The sequence below is a fragment of the Asterias amurensis genome, chromosome 1 (genome assembly GCF_032118995.1).
Source record: "Asterias amurensis chromosome 1, ASM3211899v1".
Taxonomy (NCBI): Eukaryota; Metazoa; Echinodermata; class Asteroidea; order Forcipulatida; family Asteriidae; genus Asterias; species Asterias amurensis.
Window position 1 is genome coordinate 5,429,558 of NC_092648.1, and position 27,561 is coordinate 5,457,118.

Below are 27,561 nucleotides of genomic sequence, written 5' to 3' on the forward strand. Positions count from 1 at the left end.
CAAAAACAGTTCATCTCATACCTAGGGCACATGACAAGTTTTAAGGCGCATAAACTTTCATCTTATTGTACCATGAAGGAAAACACTAATTCTATGTTAAAATAAAAGTTTATATTCCTGAATAAGTTTAGACTTGTTGACAAGTCGATGAACGTCGCAGAGCAATATTGCTGGCTCCCGACTACTGCCCCATTTAAATGGAGCCATTGCCACAAAAGCAGTTAACTAGTCTTCAATTTCTGCAGTTTCAATTTCTGACAACATAATTTGGCTCTGATGGACTTCTGACTATTGACTTGGAGGGTTTAGCACAAAGTCATCAGAGTATCTCGGCTAGAATAATACACTTCTGGGATTGATGAAGATGTTCAAATACCAAAGGTAAGAAGTTTAAGGTCAACACGACGCCTTCCAGGATTAAACTATATCCTGTGAAGCAGCCAAGCTTCATCACAAGACTGAATAAAATATACAAAATGATGTTTCTGTTTTACAAACCATGAATGTCAAAACATATTCTCTGAAGAGAGAGAGAGCAATTGAGCATTTGAAGATATACAAAAGATGTAGCTCTTTATGCCAGGAAACTGCCTTTCAACATTTCCTGCTTCAAATTTTACTTCTTAAGTCTTGTGCTTTTCCTAGTTCCAGGAGCTGGTGCGGGGGACTGTAATTTCTTGGCGCCCCTCCCTCGTCCACGCCCACCCCTCCCTCTACCCCTTCCACTCTGTGCCTGCATCTCACTCTGTGTTCCATCTTCAGTATCCATGCTCTCAGAATCGGCTGCTCCTAATAGATCAGACGACTGACCTTCATCCATTTCTTCTTCTTTATCATCTTCCTCATCTTCTGAAGCTTGCTCTTCGTCCTCTTCAACTGTCGGTTCATCCCCTTCTGGACTTTCTTGCTGCAAATCCTCCTCCTCCTTGACTGCCTCTGCCTCTTTTTTATTTAGTTCTTGCTCTTCTTTGTTCTTTAACTCTTCTTGTTTTTTCCTTTCCTGCTCTTGTTTCCTCAACTCATCTGCTCGTTTCTTTTCCTCCTCTGCCTTCTTCACCTGCTCCTCCTTTTGTTTCCGTTCTTCCATCGCTTTCTTCAAAGCTTCTTCCTGTTTCTTTTCTTCCTGTTTCTTTTCCTCCTGTTTCTTTTCTTCCTGTTTCTTTTCTTCCTGTTTCTTGTCTTCCAGTTTCTTCGCTTCTTCCTCTTTCCTTTTCTTTTCAAGCTCCACCTTACGATGTTCTTCTAGTTTCTTGGCCTTTTCCTGCTCCAACTGGTTTTTCTTCTCCTTCTCTTCCTGAGCAGCCTTCATCGCTGCCGCTCTCTGCTCTCGCTTCTTTTTTGCCTCCTCAGCAGCTCTCTGTCCTGCCTCTCTAGCAGCCTTCATTTTTGCTTCCTGCCAGATCTTCTGCTTCTCTTTCCACTCCTGGGCAACTTTATCCGCCTCTTCCTTTTTCTTCTGCTCTTCAGCCTCTTTCTTCGCTTTGGCTTCCAAAGCTACTTTCTCAGCAGCCTTCGCGGCGACCTCCTTCTGTGCTCTCATTTTCTCCGCTCTTTCTTTGGCGGCTTTCTCCGCCTCTTCCCGTTTTAGTTTCTCCTGCTTAATCCTCTCTTCCTTCAGCTTCTGTTGGTAAAGTCGTGCCTGCTCCTTGTCTTTTGCCTCTTTCTCCTTCTTGGCTTTTATTTCATCCTCCCGCTTCTTCTTTTCATCCTCTTCCTTCTGCTTTTTCTCGGCAAAAGGATCTGTTTCCAAGACGGTCATGATCGGGGGTGGAATATGCTTTTGCTGAAAGACAGATAAAAAACAAAATCAAGCATTAACGGGTTTGGGCACTTTTTGCACGACATAAAATACAACTTCCACAAGTTTACATTAAACTTATACGGTTGAAAGATAACAATAGAAGAAAACTTCCCTTACAATAGTACTTGTGGAGGTGCTGTTTTCTTTGAGAAATGAGTAAAACAAATTCATGAAAGTAATTTTTGTCTCAGGAGACAAAAAAACTATTTTAGCATGTCGTCAGATTTACGCGAATCTCCTTAAACCTTGCTAAGTGATTTTCACTTTTTTTTCTAAAAAACTTGACGACTAATGAAGCTGAAACTTCTACAGGTAAATTAAAAACATACATGTTCAATTTATGCCAAGGAAAAACTTGATCTAAAAAAGGTATCAAAACCCTTTGACTGTTTCAACTCGCACTAATTTCCTAAAACAATGACTGGAACAACACCGGTATCTATACAAACTAATTCTACACATCATACGGGGGCAGGTCTGGAATTCCATCTTAAAGGCAGTGGACACTATTGGTAATTACTCCAAATAATTATTAGCATAAAACCTCATTTGGTAATGAGTAATGGGGAGAGGTTGATGGTATAAAACATTGTGAGAAATGAAGCATCTGAAAGCACACAACTTCGTGTGACAAGGTTTTTTTTCCTTTTTCATAGTTATCTCGCAACTCCGACAACCAATCAAGCTCAAATTTTCACAGGGTTGTTATTTTATGCATATGTTGAGATGCTAACAAGCTTTATGAAATTGGACCCAGGTCTGCAGGGGTGTGATTGGATATGTACCTGATGTGGAGTAAAGGTTTGGACATGTTGTAACATTGGTATCCTCATGTCTGGACTCATCTCAAATACATTCTTGAGCTGTTCCACAGAGAGCTGTAGAAGCACCTGGAAAGACTGCGGTTTCGTGCGCTGTGGGAAAAAGACAAATGTGCAACAAAACAAACTTCAGTTAGAACTTTGTTATCAAGGAGTGTGAGACAGACACAACAAAATTAATCCATGAAAACTTGTTTTGAGAAAAGATTTGAGTTTTGTGGTACAAACACAAGATCTAAGATTAATTGGTAGAGAGTTCCAGATACGTGGTGCAGCTGAAGAAAAAGACACCAATCACCCCTGGAGTATAATCAAACAATCAAACGGATCCCAAAACCAAAGGTTTACTTTGCCTTAAAAAGGTGAAAAACCACAACTTACCTCGCAACATTTGACAAATCCTTCCCACACCTTGGGGAATTTCCAGACCTGTTTGACGATGAGTCGTTGTAGGATGTTCATGACGAAGCCACTTAACCTCGGGTACATACCCAGGGATTGAATGACTGTACGCATCAGGAGAGTTGGAATGGTGGTCTGTTCCATTAGTTGCTGCATGACCACAGCTAGGACCTCCTGGGTGTAGATGGCCTTCTCATTGAAACACAAGCTGGTGGCTGTTGGAGGAGGGAGGTAACCAGTGATAAATGCCACATTAAAGGCTGTGGATACTATTGGTAATTACTCAACATAATTATTTGCATAAAACCTTACTTGGTAACGAGTAATGGGGAGAGGTTGATAGTGTAAAACATTGTGAGAAACGGCTCCCTCTGAAGTAGCATAGTTTTCGAGAAAGAAGTAATTTTCCATGGTATATAGTCAGAGTGTTGTTGATTAGAGGAATCTTTATTCGGTATATAAAAGAAATATCGACTTATTATTATGTTATTATTACTAATTGGTGAACAGTTACAACTATAGGCCCTCGGTGATGTCAAAACCATGGCTATGCCCTCAGCTTCGCTTCAGGCATAGCCATGGTTTTGACATCACCTTGGGCCTATAACTTTTACTGTGCCCCTCATAGCAGTCAATATTACCATGTCTTTACTAACAATAATGAAACTAGTTTGGTAACAAGCTTCCCAACAACCTAGAGACAGAAACACATGGGAAGCATAACAGCAAAATGACATACAAAACAAAGTGGCGTATGTATTCATGCCATTGAATACAGTACAGTGGGCTTTTATAAAGAGCCATTTCATTTAGACAGACAATAGCAATGCAAATAATACAACAAATGAAGAAAAGCAATTTACAAAAAAAAACGAAGGAAAAAAAAAAATTTTTTTAAGTGCTTTCTTAAAGGCAGTGGACACTATTGGTAATTACTCAAAATAATTATTAGCATAAAACCTTACTTGGTGACGAGTAATGGGGAGAGGTTGATGGTATAAAACATTGTGAGAAACGGCTCCCTCTGAAGTGACATAGTTTTCGAGAAAGGAGTAATTTTCCACGAATTTGATTTCGAGACCTCAGGTTTAGAACTTGAGGTCTCAAAATCAACCATCTAAACGCACACAACTTATTATCTCGCAACTTCGACCACCAATTGAGCTCAAATTTTCACAGGTTGGTATTTTATGCATATGTTGAGATACACAAAGTGAGAAGACTGGTTTTTGACAATTACCAATAGTGTCCAGTGTCTTTAAAAATAGGCAGTGAATTGGAGGTGCATGTGGTGATGGGAAGATGGTTCCACAGTCCTGGAGTGGCTAAAGAAAATGATTTACATGAAGCAGATTGAGATTTGCTGATTGGTTTATTTAGCAAGACGTTTTTTTTCTGATGCTGAGCGAAGCCCAACCCTAGTTTGAATGTAGAAAGAAAAACAAGATGCCAGATATGCTGGTGCAAGTCCATTTAAGCATTTATGATAGATGTTCTTTGTATGTAAAAACATGTGCGTGACATCAGAGTCCCTGTAGCGTTTTGCGTTATGCAGGGGGTCTATTGCACATTTTCTAGACACATCAACTATGGATGACCTGTAGCAGTGTACCTGTGCAGCCTGCAAAGCCTCAAACTTTGCTGTTAAAGGGGTACAGCAATTTTCCTCTGACAAGGGTTCTATTAACATAACCAATCTAACCATACCTTTAATGATGGATTTAATATCACACTTGGCTGTATCAATGTTGTGCAGCGCAATGAGTAGTTCGGCTGGTGTCAGTGGGCTCTGACCGGCACTGTTATCCCCCTGGTGGCTCATCAGTAGACGATGGAATACCTCCTTCACTACGATGGGGTTCAGTTTGATCAACTTAGGCAGGGCAGCTATCACCTCTTTCTGGATGGTGAAAATACAGCATGGATTAGTAATAGTCATAAAAACTGCACCCAACAAAACCTTAAAAACAAAAGCGTACGGTAAAAGAGCCTTTGCTTTCAGCGCACCCACCCTTTTCCTGCTACCCTCCGTTCTCAGATAAACCCGGACCTCTTCAAATCACATCTCAAAACCCACCTATTCACTCAATCTCTTTTGTAATCTTTTACTGCTTAGTTTATTTGTTGCTTTCTCTTGTATAGATGTGTTTATTTGTTTTGTAAAGCGCATTGAGAGTACTTGCAGTACTGAATTGCGCTATGTAATTATTATTAAAAATATCAACTCATGCGCTATAGACATGTACGCTTTCAAATTGGGGCAAATTGTTTAACATCCACAGGAACAATATCAGTGAACAGCAACTGTCCAGGGCCCAAGTTCATGTTGCTTAGATATTTTCTGTGACATGGTATTTTTGCTAATAACTTTATTCTAGTAAGCAGCAATAATAATAATAATAATAATAACCCGTTTTTATATAGCGCTTTTCACACCCGGAGGGCGTCCCAAAGCGCTTCACATTATTACCCCTGGTCACTGGGCCTTAATTCACTCCTTAAACCATCTCAGCTCCCTGGTAGGGAGTATGCAGCCTGTGCAACATTAATATGCGCTACTCGGCTAAATCAACCACAAGAACCACCTCTGCCCTCACAGGTACCCATTTACCCCTGGGTGGAGAGAAGCAATTATAGTTAAGTGTCTTGCTCAGAGACACAAGTGTCACGACCGGGAATTGAACCCACACTCTGCTGAACAGAAGCATCAGAGCTTGAATTCGGTGCTCTTATCCGCTCGGCCACGACACCCCGCAATTTGTTGTGCTTATCTTCTTTTTGTGCTTAAGCAGCTCTATGAAATTAGGCACAGGTTCTACTGCTATGGGGCTAATGGAAAAGGTACATGTATGATAGATACCACATTAACTATATGACCATTCATTATCTACTATCTGGTTTTGCAAAATGAAAATGGCCTTGCCCTCTGGAAGATGTAATTCAAGGCCTGACTGGGCGAGTCAGATCAAAGGTTTGCGATGACCTTTAGACTTCAGTTGATGACCTCTGACCTCTTACCTTTTCTAATCCAATTAGGACTGGAATGAGAAAGCGGACGTCAGACACTCTCTTGAGGTAGAGATCTCGGACTCGCTTCACAAGATCCTGAGACGGTGGGGCTAGATTAGAAGGACACAGGAAACACATTTAAACATGGCGATGATACAGGCATGTCATCAGCAAGATCATTAATTGAAAGTTCATGATTGTAATGATCAAAAGGCCAGTGAATGAAAAGTGCATATTCATTTGTAAACAACAATAAAGCAAAACAACAATTGTATGTTTTACATTATACACATATTGATTGGCAATGAGGTTTGGCCGAGGATAATAGGTCCCTCTTCTGGTCACTCAAAGTCCCTTGGGGGAATAGACTTTCACTAGTTACCGAATTATGCCGGTCAGTATGTGTTTGATAAAACAGCTCAGTCTTAAATGTGAAATAAGAAAAGAAATTTGGAAAAGAGAGGAAGTTTTTTAGTTGCTGTTCAGGGTTCACGTCAAGAGAGGGCGCTGAAACCAGGCACTAAATTATTCCTGCAAAACACGCGCGCGCGATCACTAGACTATATATTAGTTCACCCAACATGACCGCGTTTCAGCCAACCAGAATACAGAACAAGCATGAGGTGTGTTATAAATAAAAGTAATGCCTCTTTTCGCCAAATGTTATAAATTGCATTTCAATGGGCGTACCTTTATCTGTGAGAATATGAAGCATTCTAGTGACGAGTGTTTCCGCTCCTTTGGGGCAATTCTCAACCAGGAGAAGGAGCTCTGGGGATGACATACCCATCCCTCGTACCTGGGGGAGGGGGGGGGGGGGGAGAGATACAACTTAAAAACAACTATGTACAATCGTTGCTCATTATCAACCCAACAAACCTATGGGGTAGAATTTGATGTTAGAGACGCAGCAAAAAAAAAAACCAAACAAACAAAGAAACTCAACAAAGAACAAACAATAAAGGTGTTACCACAAACATCTTTTAGGAATATACTTCCACATAAATGGTCATGCAATTAAAAGTACTGAATTGAGACTAAAAATATTCAAGATCAAGTACTACTTTTACTTACCGGGGCTTCAAGAACTCGAAGAACTGTTCTCTTGATAAGAGCTGAGGTGCTAACATACACTGTAGCAAGCCTGAACAAATCAAATAAAACATTTATAAAGTCTGAAGTGAAAACTATAGATACAATGGGTTAGTCCCAATGTTACAAAGCCGCTAAGTACACAAGTGTGCTTCGAAATTTGCAGGTAACCAGCCAAAATATCAGTTATTGTACATTGTTTGATACTGGTTATCAACTTAAATATAATAATAAGTTTTAATGTAACAAATTTTACAATAACATTTTACAGTATCGATGCGGTTTTCATTAGTGCCAAGTCGTCGATTTCACAAAACTCTTCCTAACTTAAAACTAATCTTAGGACTTAGGACGAGTCCCAACCCTGCACTGTAGCATGCAGACCTTAAGATTAATTCTAAGTTAGGACGAGTTACTCATCCTAACTCGAGATAAGACGAGTCCTAACTCTTTGTGAAATCGACCCCTGGTCATTGGGCCGATAACATTCTTTTAATCTTTCTCAGCTTTCTAGGGATTATACAACCGCAGGCTGCTGTGGCATCCAAAGGCTTTTTCAAACACAACATAATAATAATAAGAATAATAATTAACCATTTTTATGTAGCGCATAACACATAGTGATTGTTTATCTGTCTCCAGGCTTCTCAACACAAGCCTTGGCTTCTAGATGATGCCTCCATACTTAATAATATATTATTCTCTGCCTTGTAAAAAAGCATTGTTTATTGGTTACTCCTCTATAAATTATTGTTTGTACTGTTTTCATGAAGTTTGGAAATAAATGTAAGTTTGAACTGAATTGAAAACACTAAACATGTTTCTATGCACTGTAGAGAAAAAAAAAGACAACAGAATACTACAAGATGTACTAGGTATCAAACAAAACAGCATGAATTAAACGTTAAATAAGTGCGTCTTAAAAGCAATCTTAAACTTAACAAAGGAATCAATGTTTTTTTAATGTTCCGGGAGTTTGTTCCATAAGGTTGAGGCAGGCTGAGAGAAGCTGCATTCACCAACCTTTATCATCTACATTTCAGAGATGGTATTTTTTTTAAATAATAAATAAACTGTCTGGGTAGATTTTAAATGTTTTAAGGTTGAACAAAAAAAATGACAAGAACGGGATTTGAACCAACAACCTGCAGACCAACATGCCGGTGTTCTACCAACTGAGCTATCTAGAACTATGCTGGTGGTCTAGCTGGCAAAATTTTTTATGGGGGGCTAGATAGCTTAGATGGTAGAGTAGAGTGCCAGCACGTTATTCCTGAGGTTGTTGGATCAAATCACGCTCTAGTCAATTTGTCTTTGTTCATTCACAAATAATTTTCTTTCCTGATGACTCCCCATCAAAACAAGAATAATAAAATAATGACCAACTTACCCATGGATAAGTTTATGATTGCTAGGCAACAGAGCTAGATAGAGATACAGACATAGCTTGATGGACGGCTCAGCCCAGGCAGTGCCTACTTCCTCTGATTCAGGGTTCTCAGAGGTACGTTTAACGAGGGCTGCACTTGGTAACTCAGTCAGTAGGAGTTGCAGACATTTACTGGCAAAGCTCTGTAAGGTTGAAAATTATCATTATCAGATTATTAAAAAAAAACAAAAAAAAAAAAACAAAAAACAGTACACAGACATGATATTTGGTCCTCGGGAAAAATTTGGAAAATTTCACTACGGAAAAGGGCTGACCTACAAGTACACATGGTGTTGACTTTAATTTCATTTTCAGACTATTTGATTACAATTTTTCAGATTTGTCTCAGGGGTAACAAAAATGGGAGATCAGAATAAAGTAGAAAGAATATCATGCCTGCGTACAAACACAAACAAGAAATGTGTGTGCACATACATCTATTGCACAAACACCTAAAAAAAATTCATCAAGACATTATTTTTGGTGTCTTTCCCTGCAGTTACCTCCTCTAAAGTTATTTTCATAAATCAGAAAATAAATCTGGTCAGAATTGAAAACTTTTTACCATTAAATCAGAAAATACCTTCTGGATAGAACTGAATTCATTAGGTGAGGTTTGTGGAGGCCCCTTGTGCAAATCTCTTTTGAGTGGAATTGGTTCTGAAAAGAACCATTCAGAACCAATACTACTCCAAAGAGAGATTTTCACATGGTGCTACTGCAAATCACACCCAACTATACTCCCACTACGCAAAGTTTCAAATCCTACTTAGAATTTAGTTCCTTTTTCCGATTATGCAAAATAGACTTTTAAGTCATTTAAGTCTTATTTTAAAGGGAGATTACAAAGCCTGTAATACCTCAATGGTTTCCTTGAGATCCTGCCTCTCATACAGTCTTTTGACGTACTGCGTGGCCTGTGACCTGACCTCTGTGCGCTCATGAAAGGTCAGGTCAAGAAGCTCCATCAAGTATCGCTTGATATCCGCAGGTCGCTTCAGTATCAGCTCACGCAGAGCGTGCATACCCGTGAAAAAATGCGTCTAGATAGAGGGGGGGGGGGGAAATGTACACAAACCATTAGAAATTAATTGGAAAGTAAGTTTGAAGCCTTAACATCGTTAAAACATTGTTATTATTACATGGCACATTTTCATAAACTGCTTGGAGTCACTACCAGACACACTGAGTGAAGGCGATAAGTGAACAACGCACGGGACCTACGGCTTTAAGTCCCAACTGAAGGATGAAGCAGTAGTGGTCAAGTGTCTTGCTTAAGGACACAAGTGTCAAGATCAAGACTGAAAAACCCACACTCTGCTGATCAGGAACCTCGGAGCATGGGTCCAGTACGCTTAACGCTCGGAGTGTCTTGGTTTCATCTTGGTTTCAGATGTCGATCTTGTCTTGAGCTCAACCTAATGTAAGTAATGTTTAGTTCGTATGTCTGAAACCATCATTTATTTGGGTCGACCTAGAGTCACTCCTAATCTATTTCGTTCTGCGCGACTCTGGCGCGCCTGTCTGAACAGGGTGTTGGGCACCCTATAAGTACTTTTTAAAATATTATTATATTACAAGAACGGTGAATAGAAACCAATGAAAAGCCCTGAAGTCTTACCTCATCTTCACAAAACTTTCGAATGACTTTCAGGGCTCTCTCTGTAATTAATGGAGCTTCCATTACTAGGCGAGTGAACAACCTATGTAAAAAGAAATAGACAGTTAAAGAAGTCAAATTAAATACACTATAAAGCTAATTAGTATAAACTGAATCATGAACAGGGATGTGATAGGCTGTTGAAAATAAACTATAAGCAAAAAGCGTGAAAGCTTGCGGGCGCAAAGCGTGAAAGCTTGTGAGCGCAAAGCGTGAAAGCTTGCGAGCGCAAAGCGTGAAAGCTTGTGAGCGCAAAGCATGAAAGCTTGCGAGCGCAAAGCGTGAAAGCTTGCGAGCGCAAAGCATGAAAGCTTGTGAGCGCAAAGCGTGAAAGCTTGCGAGCGCAAAGCGTAAAAGCTTGCGAGCGCAAAGCGTGAAAGCTTGCGAGCGCGGAAGCCTCCAAGTGCGAAGCCTGCTTACATACATTTATCTTAGTTTTTGAAAGCCCTACTCTGCATTCAGGGGTGTTCCATTATGGTTTTTATCCTCATTTTCTGATGAATGTTATCTTATTTATGAAAAAACTGTTTTGGGGTCGAAAAAACCCCAAACAGATTTCCAGTTAAAAGCGGAGAAATCACATCCCTGTATGAACCAGGACACCCTAATCAAGAAAACGCCTTTATTACTTATATTATTATTAGTTTCTTACCCATCTCGCTGGTCCGGTCTCTCCAGCAGCGTCATCAGCATGGCGCATAGAAGCTTGTCATATCGATTCATAGTGACTTCTTGTTCCAGGAAGCGTGGCATGTAACCCTGGTAGTTGGAGTACTCTTGATACAGCCAAGCAAAGGCAAGCTCAGAGTGGGCTCGAAGGTCCTCAAGAACGTGGGTCTTAAGCACTGGGTTATGGAGAAAAGGAGTCCTCTTTATATAACAGTTTCAAATCTAACTGCCTTTTAAAGGCACTACAGCCGATTTCACAAAACGCTAGGATTAACCCTATCTCGAGTTAGGACGAGTAACCCGTCCTAACTTAGGACGGGTTCAATGCGTCCTAACGTTTTTGGGTACGGAACTTAACTCATCCTATGATAAATCCTAAGTTAGGAAGAGTTTGGTGAAATCGACGGCAGGGCACACTTGGTAATATTGACAATTCTCACTTTTGTGTATCCCAACATATGCATACAATAACAAATCTGTGGATTTTTTTTACTCAGTTGGTCATCTAAAAGTTGCAAGAGAATAATGACAGAAAAAAACACCCTTGTTGCACATTTGTATGCACAATATCTAATACTATCAACAGCTCTCTATTGCTCGTTACCAAGCAAGTTTTTATCCTAAAAAGTATTTTGAGAAATTATATTTCAAGGTTTAAAAAAAGGAATATGAAATTCGTCTTACTTGGAAAGAGATCACCACCAAACTGAGTGACAAGGCCCACAAGAATCTTGATCCTAGCCTGGGGTGCACCTCCCTGCAGACACAGCTCTGGAACAGAAACAATACAATACGTTACAATATCAAATATTTTAGTGAGAAATAACATTTTTCTCAAAAACGATGTTACATCAGAGGGAGCCGTTCCTCACAATGTTTCATACTATCCACATCTCTCCATTGATCGTTATCAAATTGTTCATCTATACTATTAAAAGCGTAACCTGCGCCATCTTGGATTGAAAATTAGAAGGTCCAGTGGTATGGCATCCTTGTGGAATCCAACACGGTTATGTGTGTGGAATTCAATACGTTTGTGTGGTTTCAGACGTCGGGTTGCAAGTCTGCAAAACCCGGATCCAAATTTGCACTTACAAGTCATGTGATTGGAGGAAGTTTGGGCGGCGACCGTGCGTCAACCACTAGTCGATGTTGTTACCAGACTTCCTAGAAATCTTTCTGACAGGCGACTCATTGGACAGTGTTTCGCAGATGGTGCTCCGGATTGGTTCATTAATTGCCCCTTGCCTGCCACCCGCCATTCGATCCACCCTTTTTGGTCAGGTTACTTTCGTGTTGTACTAAGCATGGTTCTCCGGATTGGTTCATTCATTGCCGCGCAGGGTCGAAAGGGTCGAAGAGGCTGGGTGCCAGGACAAAACCGAAACCAATCTCACGAATTTGCATTGAATGGATGAAGTACCGTAGATTGATGTTTCGCAGGTGACCATGTGTCAACCACTGGTCGACGTTGTTATCAGACTTCCTAGAAATCCTTCTGACAGGTGACTCATTTGTTGAAAAGATTAAATGGAGAATATTTATAAAAAAGCATTCACTTCCAAACGGTATGAGAATTATCATGATGGACAAGGATGGGATCAAACGGAAGCTTTATAATTTGGAAACATTGGGTAGGGCCAGCTATAGGTTGGAAGGTGAACTTTACAATTAACAACATTTTGGGGTGGGGGGGGGCCTTACACAAAGAGCCATTCTGGTCAGTGTATTGTGAGTGGTGTGTTGTCTGGTTTGAGACAGGCCACCTGTTGCTTGGTGAAGTAGGTCGCCGTGGGACCACTTTAGGTTGACAGTGGGTGGCGACCTCGGACTTACAAAATCTCCATACAGAAATTGCACTATTGATGCAAAACGTATCTTGCTGTTTTTAAACTATGGACACTATCTTTTGCCAGTAAACTCAAATGAGTACATGAATACTGTTTTAGAATACGGTCTGTTCATGGAGGTATAATTATTGTTGCAGTTTCAGAGTTTAACCGTCGTCTAGGAGTAAGGAATGGCATCCCGCTAGTGCTATCAATTATTTTGAGAAATTAACAATAGTGTCCAGGGCCTTTAAATTGAATTAATTTGTTCCTCATAATTATTTGATACTTACTTTCACAGTCTATAATTCTTGAGAGTGCTCCGCTGACCAACTGATTGGCCACTACGGGTTCCAGGGGCACTGTGACATCATTCAGCTTGAATTGCTTCATTCTAGCCCTGGGTTTAGGAACGCCTTGAGGAGCTTGGAAAGGAAGACCTGGCTTCTTCCGACCTTCCTCTTCCGTCCCTCCTTAAATTGAAACAACAAAATAATAATTAGCCTGGTAACTGGGCCCAATCATTCCATCTCAGCTCCCTGGGGAGTATACAGCCTTGTGCAACAAATAAGCTTATGGTTAAGTGTCTTGCTCAAGGACACAAGTGTCACAACCGGGATTCGAACCACCACTCTACTGATCAAACACCAGAGCTTGAATCCGGCGCTCTTAACCGCTCCCGATAATATTAATACTATGAATATAATTCCTCATTGGAAAAGCCAAAGGCTGAAATATCCTAACTCAACATAATAGAGCTTCTCAATCAGAAAGCATTGATTTATACTAATCTACAGAGTTTATACTAATCTACAGAGTTGACTATGTTGAAGAATGAGTTGATGATCTCACCTAGTACTGGGATACCAGTCGGCTTCTGGTTCTTGCTCTTGTTTTCTTTGTCAGCAGCCTCAGCATCCTCCTACGATAACAAACAACAAAGTTTTTTACCCATAAACCGATGTGTGTTCTGTTAGCACTGTATACTCGCTGCATGGGTAATAATAATAATAATATTCTTTATCGCCCATGCAAATTTAGCATCTGTTATATAACAAAGACATAATCAGAAAATGTTTCTTTGTATATACATGTGTTCAGTGGTGACACGATGTGTTAACATCTTCTTTTTAGAACAGCCTCTGGTCGATAGAACCATGGAGGTATAAGGGAAGTCAGCAAGCCAGATCTGTAACTTCAGGAGAAGGTTTGACTCCTAGGGCTGGGTCGGTTGGGCTTTGGCTGGAATAATAATAATAATAGTGGCTTCTTATATAGCACGCATGTTCGTCACTCAGTGACGCTTCTGCGCTGTAACATACAGTATTTCCTGCAAGACATGGGACTACGTTTGAATTATGAGACCTTATCCTTTTATAGCACCATGTAATGTTCTACAAACTGATGTGGCATAATTTGTCTGCTGATCAGACCAGGAACACTGGGGTGAACCTCTTCTCTTTTCTATAAGTGCACTTGGCTCTTTTTTTGTGCGTTAAACAACACACAATATAAAAAATATGTATAACGCTAACAGAAAAACAAAACATACCTCGTTGAAATTCCTTGGTTTGATTCCCGCAGCAGCAATCTGACTGCTCAGCATGCGTGCCAAGTGGCCAATCTGGCTGTCTGTTCCAGCGGCCGCAATGGGGGTGTAGGTAGCCTGGAACTGGGGTGGCATGTTCTCTGGGAGTGTTACCTGTGAATGAAACAGTGTAAATAGTATTAAAGACCCCTTGCAATACGCAGTGTACTCACATGTGCCTATCCCTGGTGTCAACTGTGAAGGCTAGTCTTTGACAATCACCAATAGTGTCCACTGCGCTTAAGACGAAAGCGATGCGTGCGCGCGTAGAAAGGATTGAATAGGCCCTCATTTAAATGTGCATTTTCCATTTCCAGGGGTTATGATCGAGCCAGGCATGCTGGGAAAAAATAGCGCGGCAAGATCGATCACCCCTGGGAACGAGGGTGTTACTGACCATGCTTATGAGAACAAGGTTAGCAATATTCTCAACGTTCTGCAGTAATGGCGTCAGCTCCTCGGCCAGTACATCTACAACGGAGATCTTAGTGGCTGCCTGGACACCGGCTTTACTGGTACTCGGTATTGAAGGGAGCATGGATGGATGGAGTGGAGTCTCTCGTCCCATTTCATCCTCGTCCATGACTTGCTGGATCTGAAAATGGTTTGGAAGGGAAACAATGGTCATGTCATTGCATTGAAAAACAAGGGAATGAATGAGTGGGACAAGGTCTTTGTTTGCTTATAAACGGTTTAACGGCTGGTTAAGACAGAGTCACTACTCTTTTATTCCCATTCATAAATGCCCTTTTGCAGTTTCAAATCCTTCTTGTGTACATGGTGTTACTACAAACCTTACTATTGTATCTCCACCATGCAAAGTTTCAAATCCTACTCATGTACATGGTGTTACTGCAAACCTTACTAGATTGTATCTCCACCATGCAAAGTTTCAAATCCTACTCATGTACATGGTGTTACTGCAAACCTTACTAGATTGTATCTCCACCATGCAAAGTTTCAAATCCTACTCATGTACATGGTGTTTCTGCAAACCTTACTAGATTGTATCTCCACCATGCAAAGTTTCAAATCCTACTCATGTACATGGTGTTACTGCAAACCTTACTAGATTGTATCTCCTCCCATGCAAAGTTTCAAATCCTACTCATGTACATGGTGTTACTGCCAAACTTACTAGATTGTATCTCCACCATGCAAAGTTTCAAATCCTACTCATGTACATGGTGTTACTGCCAAACTTACTAGATTGTATCTCCGCCATGCAAATTTTCAAATCCTACTCATGTACATGGTGTTACTGCCAAACTTACTAGATTGTATCTCCGCCATGCAAATTTTCAAATCCTATTTATTGATGTTGTTGCTTGTAAAAGAGATACAGTAACAATACTTACCGTCTTAACGACAGTAGTTTTTGATTTCTTGCTAGTACTTGTAGTTGCTTCATCATCTGTGGGTCGAGGACGTTTAGAACTCTCCCGTATCTTTGGCATGTGTTTTGCAATCTTGGTACAGAAGTGAAATAAATATATAATTAGGATTATAAAATGTATTTAAAGAGTTTGGGTACTTTTTGTACGACACAAAACACATTGTCCATCGATTTACATTAAATTTACATGGTTGGAGGATAATGAAGGCAAAAAGCTTTCCTTTTGCTGATCAAATTATTCGTACTATGATAATAAAACTGTTACCTCCGAGTCTGATGCTCCTAAGTCTGTCAGCAACGTTGAGATATTGGAATGTAGAGTGAATGAAGATGGGTGATGCAGCACTGTCAAAAGTTGCATCTGGGAGGGACAATAAAAAAAACGGTTAATTTTTACATATGAAGCCTACTTGGGGGCGAAAGAATACACTTTCATGAAATTTGAATAAATTTGTCAGTTTAGTGTTCCTATACAATAATGAGCCTTAATGTTAGATTTGTTGAAGAACGTTCAAGGTTGAGTATACAACCTGTGCATGCAAGAAAGTAGACTTCCATGCTAGTCTTTGTCAAGGGAGACTGTTCAACTTGTAATAGTTAATCTATAACCTCTGTATGCAAGAAAGTAGACTCCCATGCTAGTCTTTGTCAAGGGAGACTGTTCAACTTGTAATAGTTAATCTATAACCTCTGTATGCAAGAAAGTAGACTTCCATGCTAGTCTTTGCCACTGGAGACTGTTCAACTTGCAGTAGTTAATCTACAACCTCTGTATGCAAGAAAGTAGACTCCCATGTTAGTCTTTGTCAAGGGAGACTGTTCAACTTGCAGTAGTTAATCTACAACCTCTGTATGCAAGAAAGTAGACTCCCATGCTAGTCTTTGCCACTGGAGACTGTTCAACTTGTAATAGTTAATCTATAACCTCTGTATGCAAGAAAGTAGACTTCCATGCTAGTCTTTGTCAAGGGAGACTGTTCAACTTGTAATAGTTAATCTATAACCTCTGTATGCAAGAAAGTAGACTCCCATGCTAGTCTTTGTCATGGGAGACTGTTCAACTTGCAGTAGTTAATCTACAACCTCTGTTTGCAAGAAAGTAGACTCCCATGCTAGTCTTTGTCATGGGAGACTGTTCAACTTGCAGTAGTTAATCTACAACCTCTGTATGCAAGAATGTAGACTCCCATGCTAGTCTTTGTCATGGGAGACTGTTCAACTTGCAGTAGTTAATCTACAACCTCTGTATGCAAGAATGTAGACTCCCATGCTAGTCTTTGTCAAGGGAGACTGTTCAACTTGTAATAGTTAATCTATAACCTCTGTATGCAAGAAAGTAGACTCCCATGCTAGTCTTTGTCATGGGAGACTGTTCAACTTGCAGTAGTTAATCTACAACCTCTGTTTGCAAGAAAGTAGACTTCCATGCTAGTCTTTGTCAAGGGAGACTGTTCAACTTGCAGTAGTTAATCTACAACCTCTGTTTGCAAGAAAGTAGACTCCCATGCTAGTCTTTGTCATGGGAGACTGTTCAACTTGCAGTAGTTAATCTACAACCTCTGTTTGCAAGAAAGTAGACTCCCATGCTAGTCTTTGTCATGGGAGACTGTTCAACTTGTAATAGTTAATCTACAACCTCTGTATGCAAGAATGTATACTCCCATGCTAGTCTTTGTCATGGGAGACTGTTCAACTTGCAGTAGTTAATCTACAACCTCTGTATGCAAGAATGTAGACTCCCATGCTAGTCTTTGTCAAGGGAGACTGTTCAACTTGCAGTAGTTAATCTACAACATCTGTATGCAAGAATGTAGACTCCCATGCTAGTCTTTGTCATGGGAGACTGTTCAACTTGCAGTAGTTAATCTACAACCTCTGTTTGCAAGAATGTAGACTCCCATGCTAGTCTTTGTCAAGGGAGACTGTTCAACTTGCAGTAGTTAATCTACAACATCTGTATGCAAGAATGTAGACTCCCATGCTAGTCTTTGTCATGGGAGACTGTTCAACTTGCAGTAGTTAATCTACAACCTCTGTATGCAAGAATGTAGACTCCCATGCTAGTCTTTGTCAAGGGAGACTGTTCAACTTGCAGTAGTTAATCTACAACATCTGTATGCAAGAATGTAGACTCCCATGCTAGTCTTTGTCATGGGAGACTGTTCAACTTGCAGTAGTTAATCTACAACATCTGTATGCAAGAATGTAGACTCCCATGCTAGTCTTTGTCATGGGAGACTGTTCAACTTGCAGTAGTTAATCTACAACCTCTGTATGCAAGAATGTAGACTCCCATGCTAGTCTTTGTCATGGGAGACTGTTCAACTTGCAGTAGTTAATCTACAACATCTGTATGCAAGAATGTAGACTCCCATGCTAGTCTTTGTCAAGGGAGACTGTTCAACTTGCAGTAGTTAATCTACAACATCTGTATGCAAGAATGTAGACTCCCATGCTAGTCTTTGTCATGGGAGACTGTTCAACTTGCAGTAGTTAATCTACAACATCTGTATGCAAGAATGTAGACTCCCATGCTAGTCTTTGTCATGGGAGACTGTTCAACTTGCAGTAGTTAATCTACAACCTCTGTATGCAAGAATGTAGACTCCCATGCTAGTCTTTGTCATGGGAGACTGTTCAACTTGCAGTAGTTAATCTACAACCTCTGTATGCAAGAATGTAGACTCCCATGCTAGTCTTTGTCATGGGAGACTGTTCAACTTGCAGTAGTTAATGTTGGAGGGCAGTATCGATGGACAAGCAACTGAAATACATAGTCCACCTTCTAAACCCTCCATGCAGTTAAAAGTAAGGGTTGTACATTGTTTTTTTTTAAAACAATTAACAGCTGCAGTGCTTCAAGTTTTTATGGTCATTAATTTTTGACGCACTTACCTATCTATGACCTTAAAGGAACACGCTGCCTTGGACCGGTCGAGTTGGTCTTTGAAAAGCATTTGTTACCGTTTGTTATAAAATGCATTTATGATAAGAAAGATATTTTAAAAGTAGAATATAACGATTCACACAAGTATCACTCGAATTTGCGTGGTTTTCCTTTTACCTCGTCGACTAACACGGTCGGCCATTTATGGGAGTCATATTTTTGACTCCCATAAATGACCGACCGTGTTAGTTAGCGAAGTAAAAGGAAAACCACACAATTTCGAGGCAAATTTGTGAGGATAATTGTATTCTACATTTAAATCATCTTTCTAACCATATGCATTTTATAACAAACGGTTACAGACGCTTTTCAAAGACCAACTCGACCGATCCAAGGCAACGTGTTCCTTTAACTTTAAATTTGGTCTAACACTAAAGAGCTAACCATCAGATGGAAAATCAATGGTGTTGAAATCCATTACCTTTAAATGTTTCCTAACACTGCTGACTTGTGATTTAGCCAGCGTTGGTGGTAAATTGACTGCAAGGAAGTACATGAAAAAGGAACAAGTTAATTTGTCTCCCTAATATACATTCATGTACGTCTTGACATTACAGTGATGGAGCTTCCATCTCTCTCAAGACAAATTGACAATATCAAAATCTTATAAGAACAATATTAACAGCATAACCACAGAGCACAAATGGATTTTGCAACCCACCCTCTCCAGGACAGCAGCAATGCTTTTAGGAGAGTATAACAAACTTAAGAAGAAACTACAAATAAATAGTAAACTTGCGGGTACAACCATCTCTTAGGGTGAGTGTTGGCTCTGAAAAGAGCCGGTTGGGTCTCAATGTTTCGAACAGTATACTCTGCTCCTCTTCTGCTCGTCTCCTGAAGACGAGCAGAGTATACTGTTCGAAACGCCGAGACCCAACCGGCTCTTATCAGAGCCAACACTCACCATAAGAGATTTACACATGGTTGTACCCGCAAGTTTACTATTTATTTATAGTTTCTTCTTATTTCTCCACACCATGCAAAGCTTCAAACAATACTTATAACAAACTTTTTATCAAGATTTGATTTATCAAGATTACAAATTATTTGGACTTAAATAAGAAAAGGAATGCCCGACACAGTTATAAGCCTTTTTTGGGGGGAGGAGGGGGGGCTACTAGCCAGGATTTTTCTGAATCCTTCATATTGGCAATTATATATTTTGAAGGGATTGGAATTGTAAGGGTTAATAAAAACTAGTTGCTACTTGAGTATAGTCCCGTGTGGATTCAGAGGAATATCAATCAATAAAAAATGTGCACCACATGGCATTTGGGCTGATTATAGCAAGAGTATGCCATGCCATGTGATGTATTCCATGTTTTCTTAGGTCTAAGAAAACTGCCATTTTTAACTGTTAGCAAATCAGATAGAAATGCATAAAAAAAACAACGAACTGAAGATGTTTTTGTGTCTTACCATGAAGTGTCTCGAATGCTTGAATCACTCTTGGCATGAACTGTGGCCGTTGCTTAGCAATGGAAGTAAGAGAGCCCATACAGGCCATCAAGTTGACGCTAAAATAAATAAAATGTGTATAACATCAAAAATCATCACTGGCACCACAAGGAACCTGACACGCTAATAAAAAATATTATCTTCAAGTACGAGCTAGTCCTCCAATCAGATTGGCAGAATGGAGTGGTGATATAAACCTGTATTGCACGGCTAATATCACTACCTGCGTCTTGTGTGTTTCACGCGCCAAGTTTGCTTGAAGATAAATACGTTATCACACGCGCGCTCGTGGAAATACGGAAAATATAGCGCGTCTGCGTCCCTTCGGCCTTCGACAAGTGTCACGACCGGAACTCATGCGAGGTTCAGGTAATCAATTAAGGATCAATCAATAATCACTCTCTGTTAATCTATGTGTAATTAGACAGCATATTTATTTATGGATAAGTGCACCCATGCGTGCCGCGCACAACTCTCAGCCAATGATAGTCTTTTTTTGACCTCAGTGAGGGCGCTGTGACGTCCTATGCAAGAGGTCTATAGAGAAGAATTGCTTACCTGGTAATACTTGGAGAAGCAAGAAGACTAAGCAGTAAATCAAATCCAACTAAGCCATCTTTCTCAAGCTCATCACGCTTTAGTAGACCATGATCCTCCGGAATCTTTTGATACAATTAGCAAAGGAAATACCAACCTGGCTTAGAAATTAAAGCTTAAAGTCAGTGGACACTATTGGTAATTAGTCAAAATAATTATCAGCATAAAACCTTACTTGGTAACGAGTAATGGGAAAAGGTTGATGGTATAAAACAATGTGAGAAACGGTTCCCTCTGAAGTGACGTAGTTTTCGAGAAAGAAGTAATTTTCCACTAATTTGATTTCGAGACCTCAAGTTTAGAATTTGAGGTCTCGAAGGGTTTGCCCTTAACTTTTTCTGTGACTAGTTAGCCTTTGACTCTGCCGTTTATAATATTTTGCACTAGTAACTAATCTTTTTGTTACACATCTTCTGTACAACTTTCTACTCATGTTACGGTTCTTACCTGATCTAAAGAGATATCCGCTTCTGCTTTCTTTGGTAACTCAGAGGCTGGGACTCTGGCTGACTCCACCAACACTAGTGACTCCATGTACTTGACAGAATGGGTTCTTATTCTGTAACATTAACGTTAAACAGACTCCATTAAAGGCACCAGACACTATTGGTAATTACTCAAAATAGTTGTTACAGGGGTGAGAGTCATTACTAATGAAAAAGTCTGAAACTTGGATACAAAGTCAAAGGTATGTTGAAATGATGGCATATCTACTGTTTGGTAACCCCTGGGGTTATAGGTTCCAAGGAGCTTTTGGAAAAAGTATCCAAAGCACTAGAGAAGTAGACCAATGAGCAGGATTTCTTTATTTGTGGAAACAAATATTGTCTGATTTTCTTCACCAGGCTGATATAAAAAGTCTGACTTCAGACAAAAGTCTGAAAAATCTCATCCCTGGTTGTTAGCATGAAAACTTACTTGGTTACTTACAATGGAGATCTGTTGATAGTATAAAACATTTTGAGAAATGGCTCCCTCTGAAGTTGCGTAGTTTTTGAGAAAGATGTAATTTCTGACAAAAATATTTGAATTGAATTCGAGACCTCATCTGAGGTCTCGAATTCAAGCATCTGAAAGCACACAACTTGTGCAACAAGGGTGTTTTTTCTTCCATTATTCTCTTGCACCATCGGCGACGAATTGAGTCAAAATTTTCACAGGGTTGTTATTTTATGTATATGTTGAGATACACAAAGTGAGAAGACTGGTCTATGACAATTACCAAAGGTGTCCAGTGCCTTTAAAAGCATTGTATATCATTGGTTTTTGGAAAAGTTGATTTTTTTAATCCTCTATAAATGGAGATGTAATGTACTAAATAGGGTAGATGGCCTTAGCTTTCAATCCAAACCGGACCTTCTTCAGAGGCATAAAACAAGTACAAACAAATACATATCCATTTATAGAAAAAGAGAGGGGAAAGGGATTAAGGGAAGGATCCAGAAAGAAGCAGGAAAATAACAGCCAATCAAATTGAGATGTAATACAATATAAAACTAAATCGTTTAAGACCTACCCATCATTCTCAGAATCCAACATGATGAAGACCTTCCCTTTGATTTCTTGGATGAGATCCCAGACAGCCTCCATCTCCTCCCCAAACGTCCTGGCATTCACCAACCACTTCAAAACAAAACAAAAACACACAGTTTGATATTTAAAGGCAGTGGACACTATTGGTAATTACTCAAAATAACTATTAGCATAAAACCTTACTTGGTAACAAGTAATGGGGAGCTGTTGATGGTATAACACATTGTGAGAAACAGCTCCCTCTGAAGTAAAGCAGTCTTAAAGAAAGTAATTTTCAACGAATTTGATTTTGAGACCTCAGAACTAGATTTTTCAGTCTCGAAATCAAGCATCTGAAAGCACACAATTTTGTGTGACAAGGGTGTTTTTATTTCATTCATTTCTCGCAATTTCTACGATCAATTGAGCTCAAATTTTCACAGGTATGTTATTTTATGCATATGTTGAGATACACCTAATGGAAAGACTGGTCTTTGACAATTACCAACAGTGTCAGGGGGTCGATTTCACAAAGAGTTAGGACTCGTCTTATTTCGAGTTAGGACGAGTAACTCTTCCTAACTTAGGATTAATCTTAAGGTCTCCATGCTACAGTGCAGGGTTGGGACTCGTCCCAAGTCCTAAGACTAGTCTTCAGTTAGGAAGAGTTTTGTGAAATTGACGGCAGTGTCTTTAATAAAAGTGACCTAATTAGCACAACAAAGAAGGTTTAGAGTGGAAGTAAAATGCTGTTTTTTAAATTTTGGTAGTAAAATTCATTTCTCTCTATTCAGCAGTCCAGTGGTGCAAATGGCACTGCTGTGGTCATGACAAATCTACACCAACCATCTTGATCTGCTGCTGATCTCGCTGCAGCTGCCATTTCCTGTCCAGTCCAACTCTTAGTGTCAGTTGTCTATAGCCCTTTTCGAATCCACGGCTTCGGCTTTGGATTTGGCTTCAGGCTCCGATCTCTCGTCTGAAGCCCTGAACGCGCATACGCAAAGTACGCACAATATTGCCAAAACAACCGCGGGCCAAGCTAGCCTGAGACGAATGTGGAGCCGAAGCCATGGTTTCGAAATGGGCCTAAAATGTTGCTGAACGACCTCTCCCTTTCTTTCCCTTGACTGACCCTTGGTATATTTCTTGGTTCAAACCTCCACGTTTGTCCAGATTTCACCTCAAGTTTGATTACATTTTTTATCAATGCACTCAAATACATCCAATATTTGTATATTTCCCTCACATAATATCTACCTTCAACGACCTTATACATGTATTAAAGTAGGAGTTGAAACTTTGCATGGTGGAAATACGATATAGAAAGGTTTGCGGTAACACCATGACTATCTCTAAATGAGTTGGGATGGTTCTGAAAAGAACCATTAGTTTCAACTCTTATACATGTAGCACTGAAACCACAATTTGTATAATACTTGGCATGCAAGTGTAACCCTTACCTTCATAGCAACCTTATACAGTTGCATGCTGCACAAGATTATCTTCTTTATAACTGCAACATACTGCGCCGAATCTCCAAGCATTGAGTTCAGATGAGGAACTACACTGCATAACATATCGTTGTCCTTCTTGCTGTAATGGATGAAGAGTAAATGGAAACTTTTTATTATCCCCAAACCAATTCAATTCAATTTCAATTCAATTTCAATTCAACTTATTATAAACATCGCGTTAAAAACATGAAAATTGCCTTCCAGTGTGCATAAACAAAAAATAACACAATTTTTTTAAAATTAATAAGAAACTACATGTATAAAAATATAAACAGGACAAAATACACAGAGACATAGATATTTACAACCATCCTAAAAATTACAAGGGAGATGAAAAAAACAAAACTAAAAAACCAAGATGAGTTTGTTTCTGCCAGCCACTTAGCTTTTAGTCAAGGCGCACGCGGCACACCGGATGGCACGCACAACCCCAAAAATGTAACGCACGATTTTGGTGGGAGAAAATGTAATGCATAGTGCATCGAACATTCTTGTGACGTCATGCAAGTAATTGTGGCTTCTTATTGGCCAGCAACTCAAAACGCTAATGCATTATGCATTACATTTTCTCCCACCAAAACCGTTGGCAAATGTAAAGAAAAATACAAGGCCCCAAAACGAGTTGGTAAAAGCGCTTCGCGGCATACGCCGCTCGCGCTGATATTTTTTTTCGTGCGTTACATTTTTGGGGTCGTGCATGCCATCCGGTGTGCCACTATGAATCAAACCTTAGTCAATGATATAGTTGTTAATTTGTTTGTTTTTGTCAAGTACAAAACAATTGGAGCAGAATTTGACATTTTCAGTAAAAATGAAATGAAGCTTTTATGGTTACAAGAATGGACAGGGTCAGAAATAGGGATTTGAAAAAGACAGTACGTGTGAAAGACAAAACACAAGAAATTAAGAAGAATTGTACATCACAGTTTGCTTAGCAATGAAGAGTGAATTGCAGTTAGCTCTTTGTAAAATCAAGCCTTGGACCCAAACACTGAATATACAACCAACTGATGTTTTGGGATCAATCTTTCCTATGACTTACCATGCTTCTTCTATAAATCCAATAACAAACTTTCTGACATCAGCTGATTTATCCAGCTGGAACTGTAGAACTTCCTGTTGGTTCAATTAAAGTTTCAAAAGTTCAGTATGAATGATTACAATATAAAATAGTATGCAGACTTGGAAAAAGCAGTTTGAAAATTAGTGCAACTGCAATCGTGATTAAAACACAATTTGATGGCTGTGGACAATAATAGATCACTTCTAGGGACCAGCCATAAATAGCAAAATTTGGATATAAAGTTTGCTAAGTTCAATACACCTCCAGTAAAAGAAATAATATTTCAAAAGTGATATATATTATACAGGATTCAAATTTAGGGAGAAAACCCATAAGACCACGTGGCTTGTAGCTCAAAATGTTCACTGGACCAGAGTACTTTTAACAGGACAAAAATTAAAATGAGAAGAATAAAAACCTACACAGTTTGTTGTTGCTTATATGTCCCTTGAATTTAGCTAGGGTTGTGCTGCTCCATCTCCATTGGTTCAGTCAGCAAAATATCCTGCCGGATACATCTACGCTAACTTGCGCACTGTGTGTGGAAATAGACTACTACATGTATCTGTTGTTGCTTATATGTCCCTTGAATTTAGCTAGGGCTGTGCTGCTCCATCTCCATTGGTTCAGTCAGCAAAATATCCTGCCGGATACATCTACGCTAACTTGCGCACTGTGTGTGGAAATAGACTACTACATGTATCTGTTGTTGCTTATATGTCCCTTGAATTTAGCTAGGGCTGTGCTGCTCCATCTCCATTGGTTCAGTCAGCAAAATATCCTGCCGGATACATCTACGCTAACTTGCGCACTGTGTGTGGAAATAGACTACTACATGTATCTGTTGTTGCTTATATGTCCCTTGAATTTAGCTAGGGCTGTGCTGCTCCATCTCCATTGGTTCAGTCAGCAAAATATCCTGCCGGATACATCTACGCTAACTTGCGCACTGCGTGTGGATTGCAGTTTAACATGTAAACTGTGAGTGCATTCTTTCAGCTTCCCTGGGTCGACCCCGGTGCGTTCGAATAGCTTTGACGTCATTCCATGGGCTCCGGGTCAGCCCCCAGTGCCCTGCTTCTGGAGCGCGCGCGTACACACAACAGACTCTTCACAAAGTTTTTGAAAAAACATATATCTAGGGTCAGCCAGACCGTAGGCCTGTGGTATATTTTGAGCCCTGCCAATTACTTTTGATACTTACATCAAGGAAATTATCCAAGAGAGTAGGATCCTTGTGTACAATCAGCTCTTGTACATGTTTGAGATGAGCGATCTTCTGAGCATCTTTTGTCATCAAATGCGCCTGATTTATCAACTCAATTACCTGGATCAAAACACAAAGACATCACTTTAGTTTTGGAGAATACACAGGGACGTATTATATCTCATCAATGCAAGAAAGTGTTTACAAGCAAGTCCGTTCATGACGTGCCTATTGGAAACGTCAATTTTCTGTTCAAAAATATTTACACAATTAAGGAGAAAATTCAAATTTTTTCAAAAGGGCCATCCTTCTTCCTTGGATTGAGTTCCGGCTACAACACAAGGAACATGTGACTCACATTGTGAGTAAAAGTTCAGCTGCCTGACTTCCCTGAGTTAGGTAAAAGTATTTATTTTAAATGTTGTAATTTTTTTTGCAATGGTACGGGACCTTTATAAATATTCTGGACTCCGCCGTGTTGCATGCAACGGAGGAGTCCAACCTGGGCTACCACAATTGCTGTTCACGACACAAGTCCAAATAAATAACAAAATGCAAATTATTTATTTATAAATAAATAAAACGAATTTAAAATTAGTTTATCAATTTAATAACAATTATAAATTATGTGGAGTGGCGGGGTATTCTGCAATTGTGCCAATTATGTATAGCACTGAACAAAACAAAACACACAAAACATTAACAAAAACGTATCTCTGTTTACTTGAAAATCGAAATAACTTTGAGTAGGCCTATAAAAAAATATATTAAAAAAACGAATCTTACTCGATCTGAGACGTTGATTCCCTCGGCTAATGACGAAGACTCCTCATCCATAAAGTATTGCGATGCAATGGACCGCCGGCTGCTATCGGCATCCATGGTTGAACACTCATAAACGCTGCACAAACCCTCCAAAATTAAGCATTTCAAGCTTGAAATCAGTTACAAATTGTGGATTCTATCCGAGTATCGCGGTTGTCACACTTTCAGCGTGTTTAGCAAGAATACTGCCCCCAACGTGCATGCTTGTTATACCAACTAAGTTCGTTGACCAATTTAGAACCGTGTGGAGGTTGCCTATCTATGGTGGCCTGTGGTGGACATACAAATTTTCGTCACACATTTCTTTGTTAAATAATACACACTTTCTGTGTTTCTTACTAGTCTTTAAAGAAACTGTTAACATAAAATAAGCGCTGACTTTAAACAGAAAAATTGGTGGCCAGATTGGATTAAAATACTTGGCCACACCTTTTAATTTTTTTTTAAAAGGCCCTCATCCTCCTCTGTTTGGAAAACCCTGGACGATCAACTGTTTTTTTTTTACTTGGCCTTATAATAAGTCACACAGTGTGGCACCTGTCTGCTGCATGGGCCCTAGTCAACAACCCCTCCCCCACCCCCCCCCCCCCAAAAAAAAAAAAAGTAAAGGAAAGAAAAGAAAAAAGAAAAGAAGATAAAAACAAGTGAAGTTATCTTCATTGTCCACATCAGAACCAAATTGATTTATATTGGAAAGAAATTTAACATGGGATCATAATAAAGGTTTAACCTGTCC

General features: G+C 39.7%; 1 protein-coding gene across 1 annotated transcript; it reads right to left on the bottom strand.

The window, feature by feature from the left end:
- Positions 1-26,987, bottom strand: LOC139943800 (symplekin-like). The gene is made up of 27 exons (XM_071940621.1): positions 26,787-26,987; positions 25,998-26,120; positions 24,773-24,846; positions 23,677-23,809; positions 22,218-22,324; positions 21,149-21,260; positions 20,663-20,766; positions 20,066-20,163; positions 19,065-19,123; positions 15,962-16,057; positions 15,659-15,769; positions 14,698-14,895; positions 14,265-14,414; positions 13,565-13,634; positions 13,006-13,185; positions 11,568-11,654; positions 10,867-11,059; positions 10,176-10,257; positions 9,415-9,597; positions 8,516-8,697; positions 7,108-7,177; positions 6,724-6,832; positions 6,043-6,143; positions 4,732-4,924; positions 3,004-3,239; positions 2,587-2,715; positions 1-1,783 (listed from the first exon to the last, which is right to left on the bottom strand). The coding sequence occupies exons 1-27, from the start codon at positions 26,880-26,882 to the stop codon at positions 617-619; spliced, it is 4,443 nt and encodes a 1,480-aa protein (XP_071796722.1). The 5' UTR covers positions 26,883-26,987; the 3' UTR covers positions 1-616.
- Positions 26,988-27,561: the final 574 nt, after the last annotated feature.

Excerpts from the sequence above, each read along its gene's own strand:
- LOC139943800 (XM_071940621.1), bottom strand. The coding sequence starts at position 26,882 with ATGGATGCCGATAGCAGCCGGCGGTCCATTGCATCGCAATACTTTATG. Across the intron at positions 20,164-20,662 it reads GCTTCTCCAAGTATTACCAG|CGTCAACTTGATGGCCTGTA; the intron begins GTAAGCAATTCT and ends TATTTATTTTAG. Across the intron at positions 4,925-6,042 it reads TCCTAATTGGATTAGAAAAG|AAAGAGGTGATAGCTGCCCT; the intron begins GTAAGAGGTCAG and ends TTCACCATCCAG.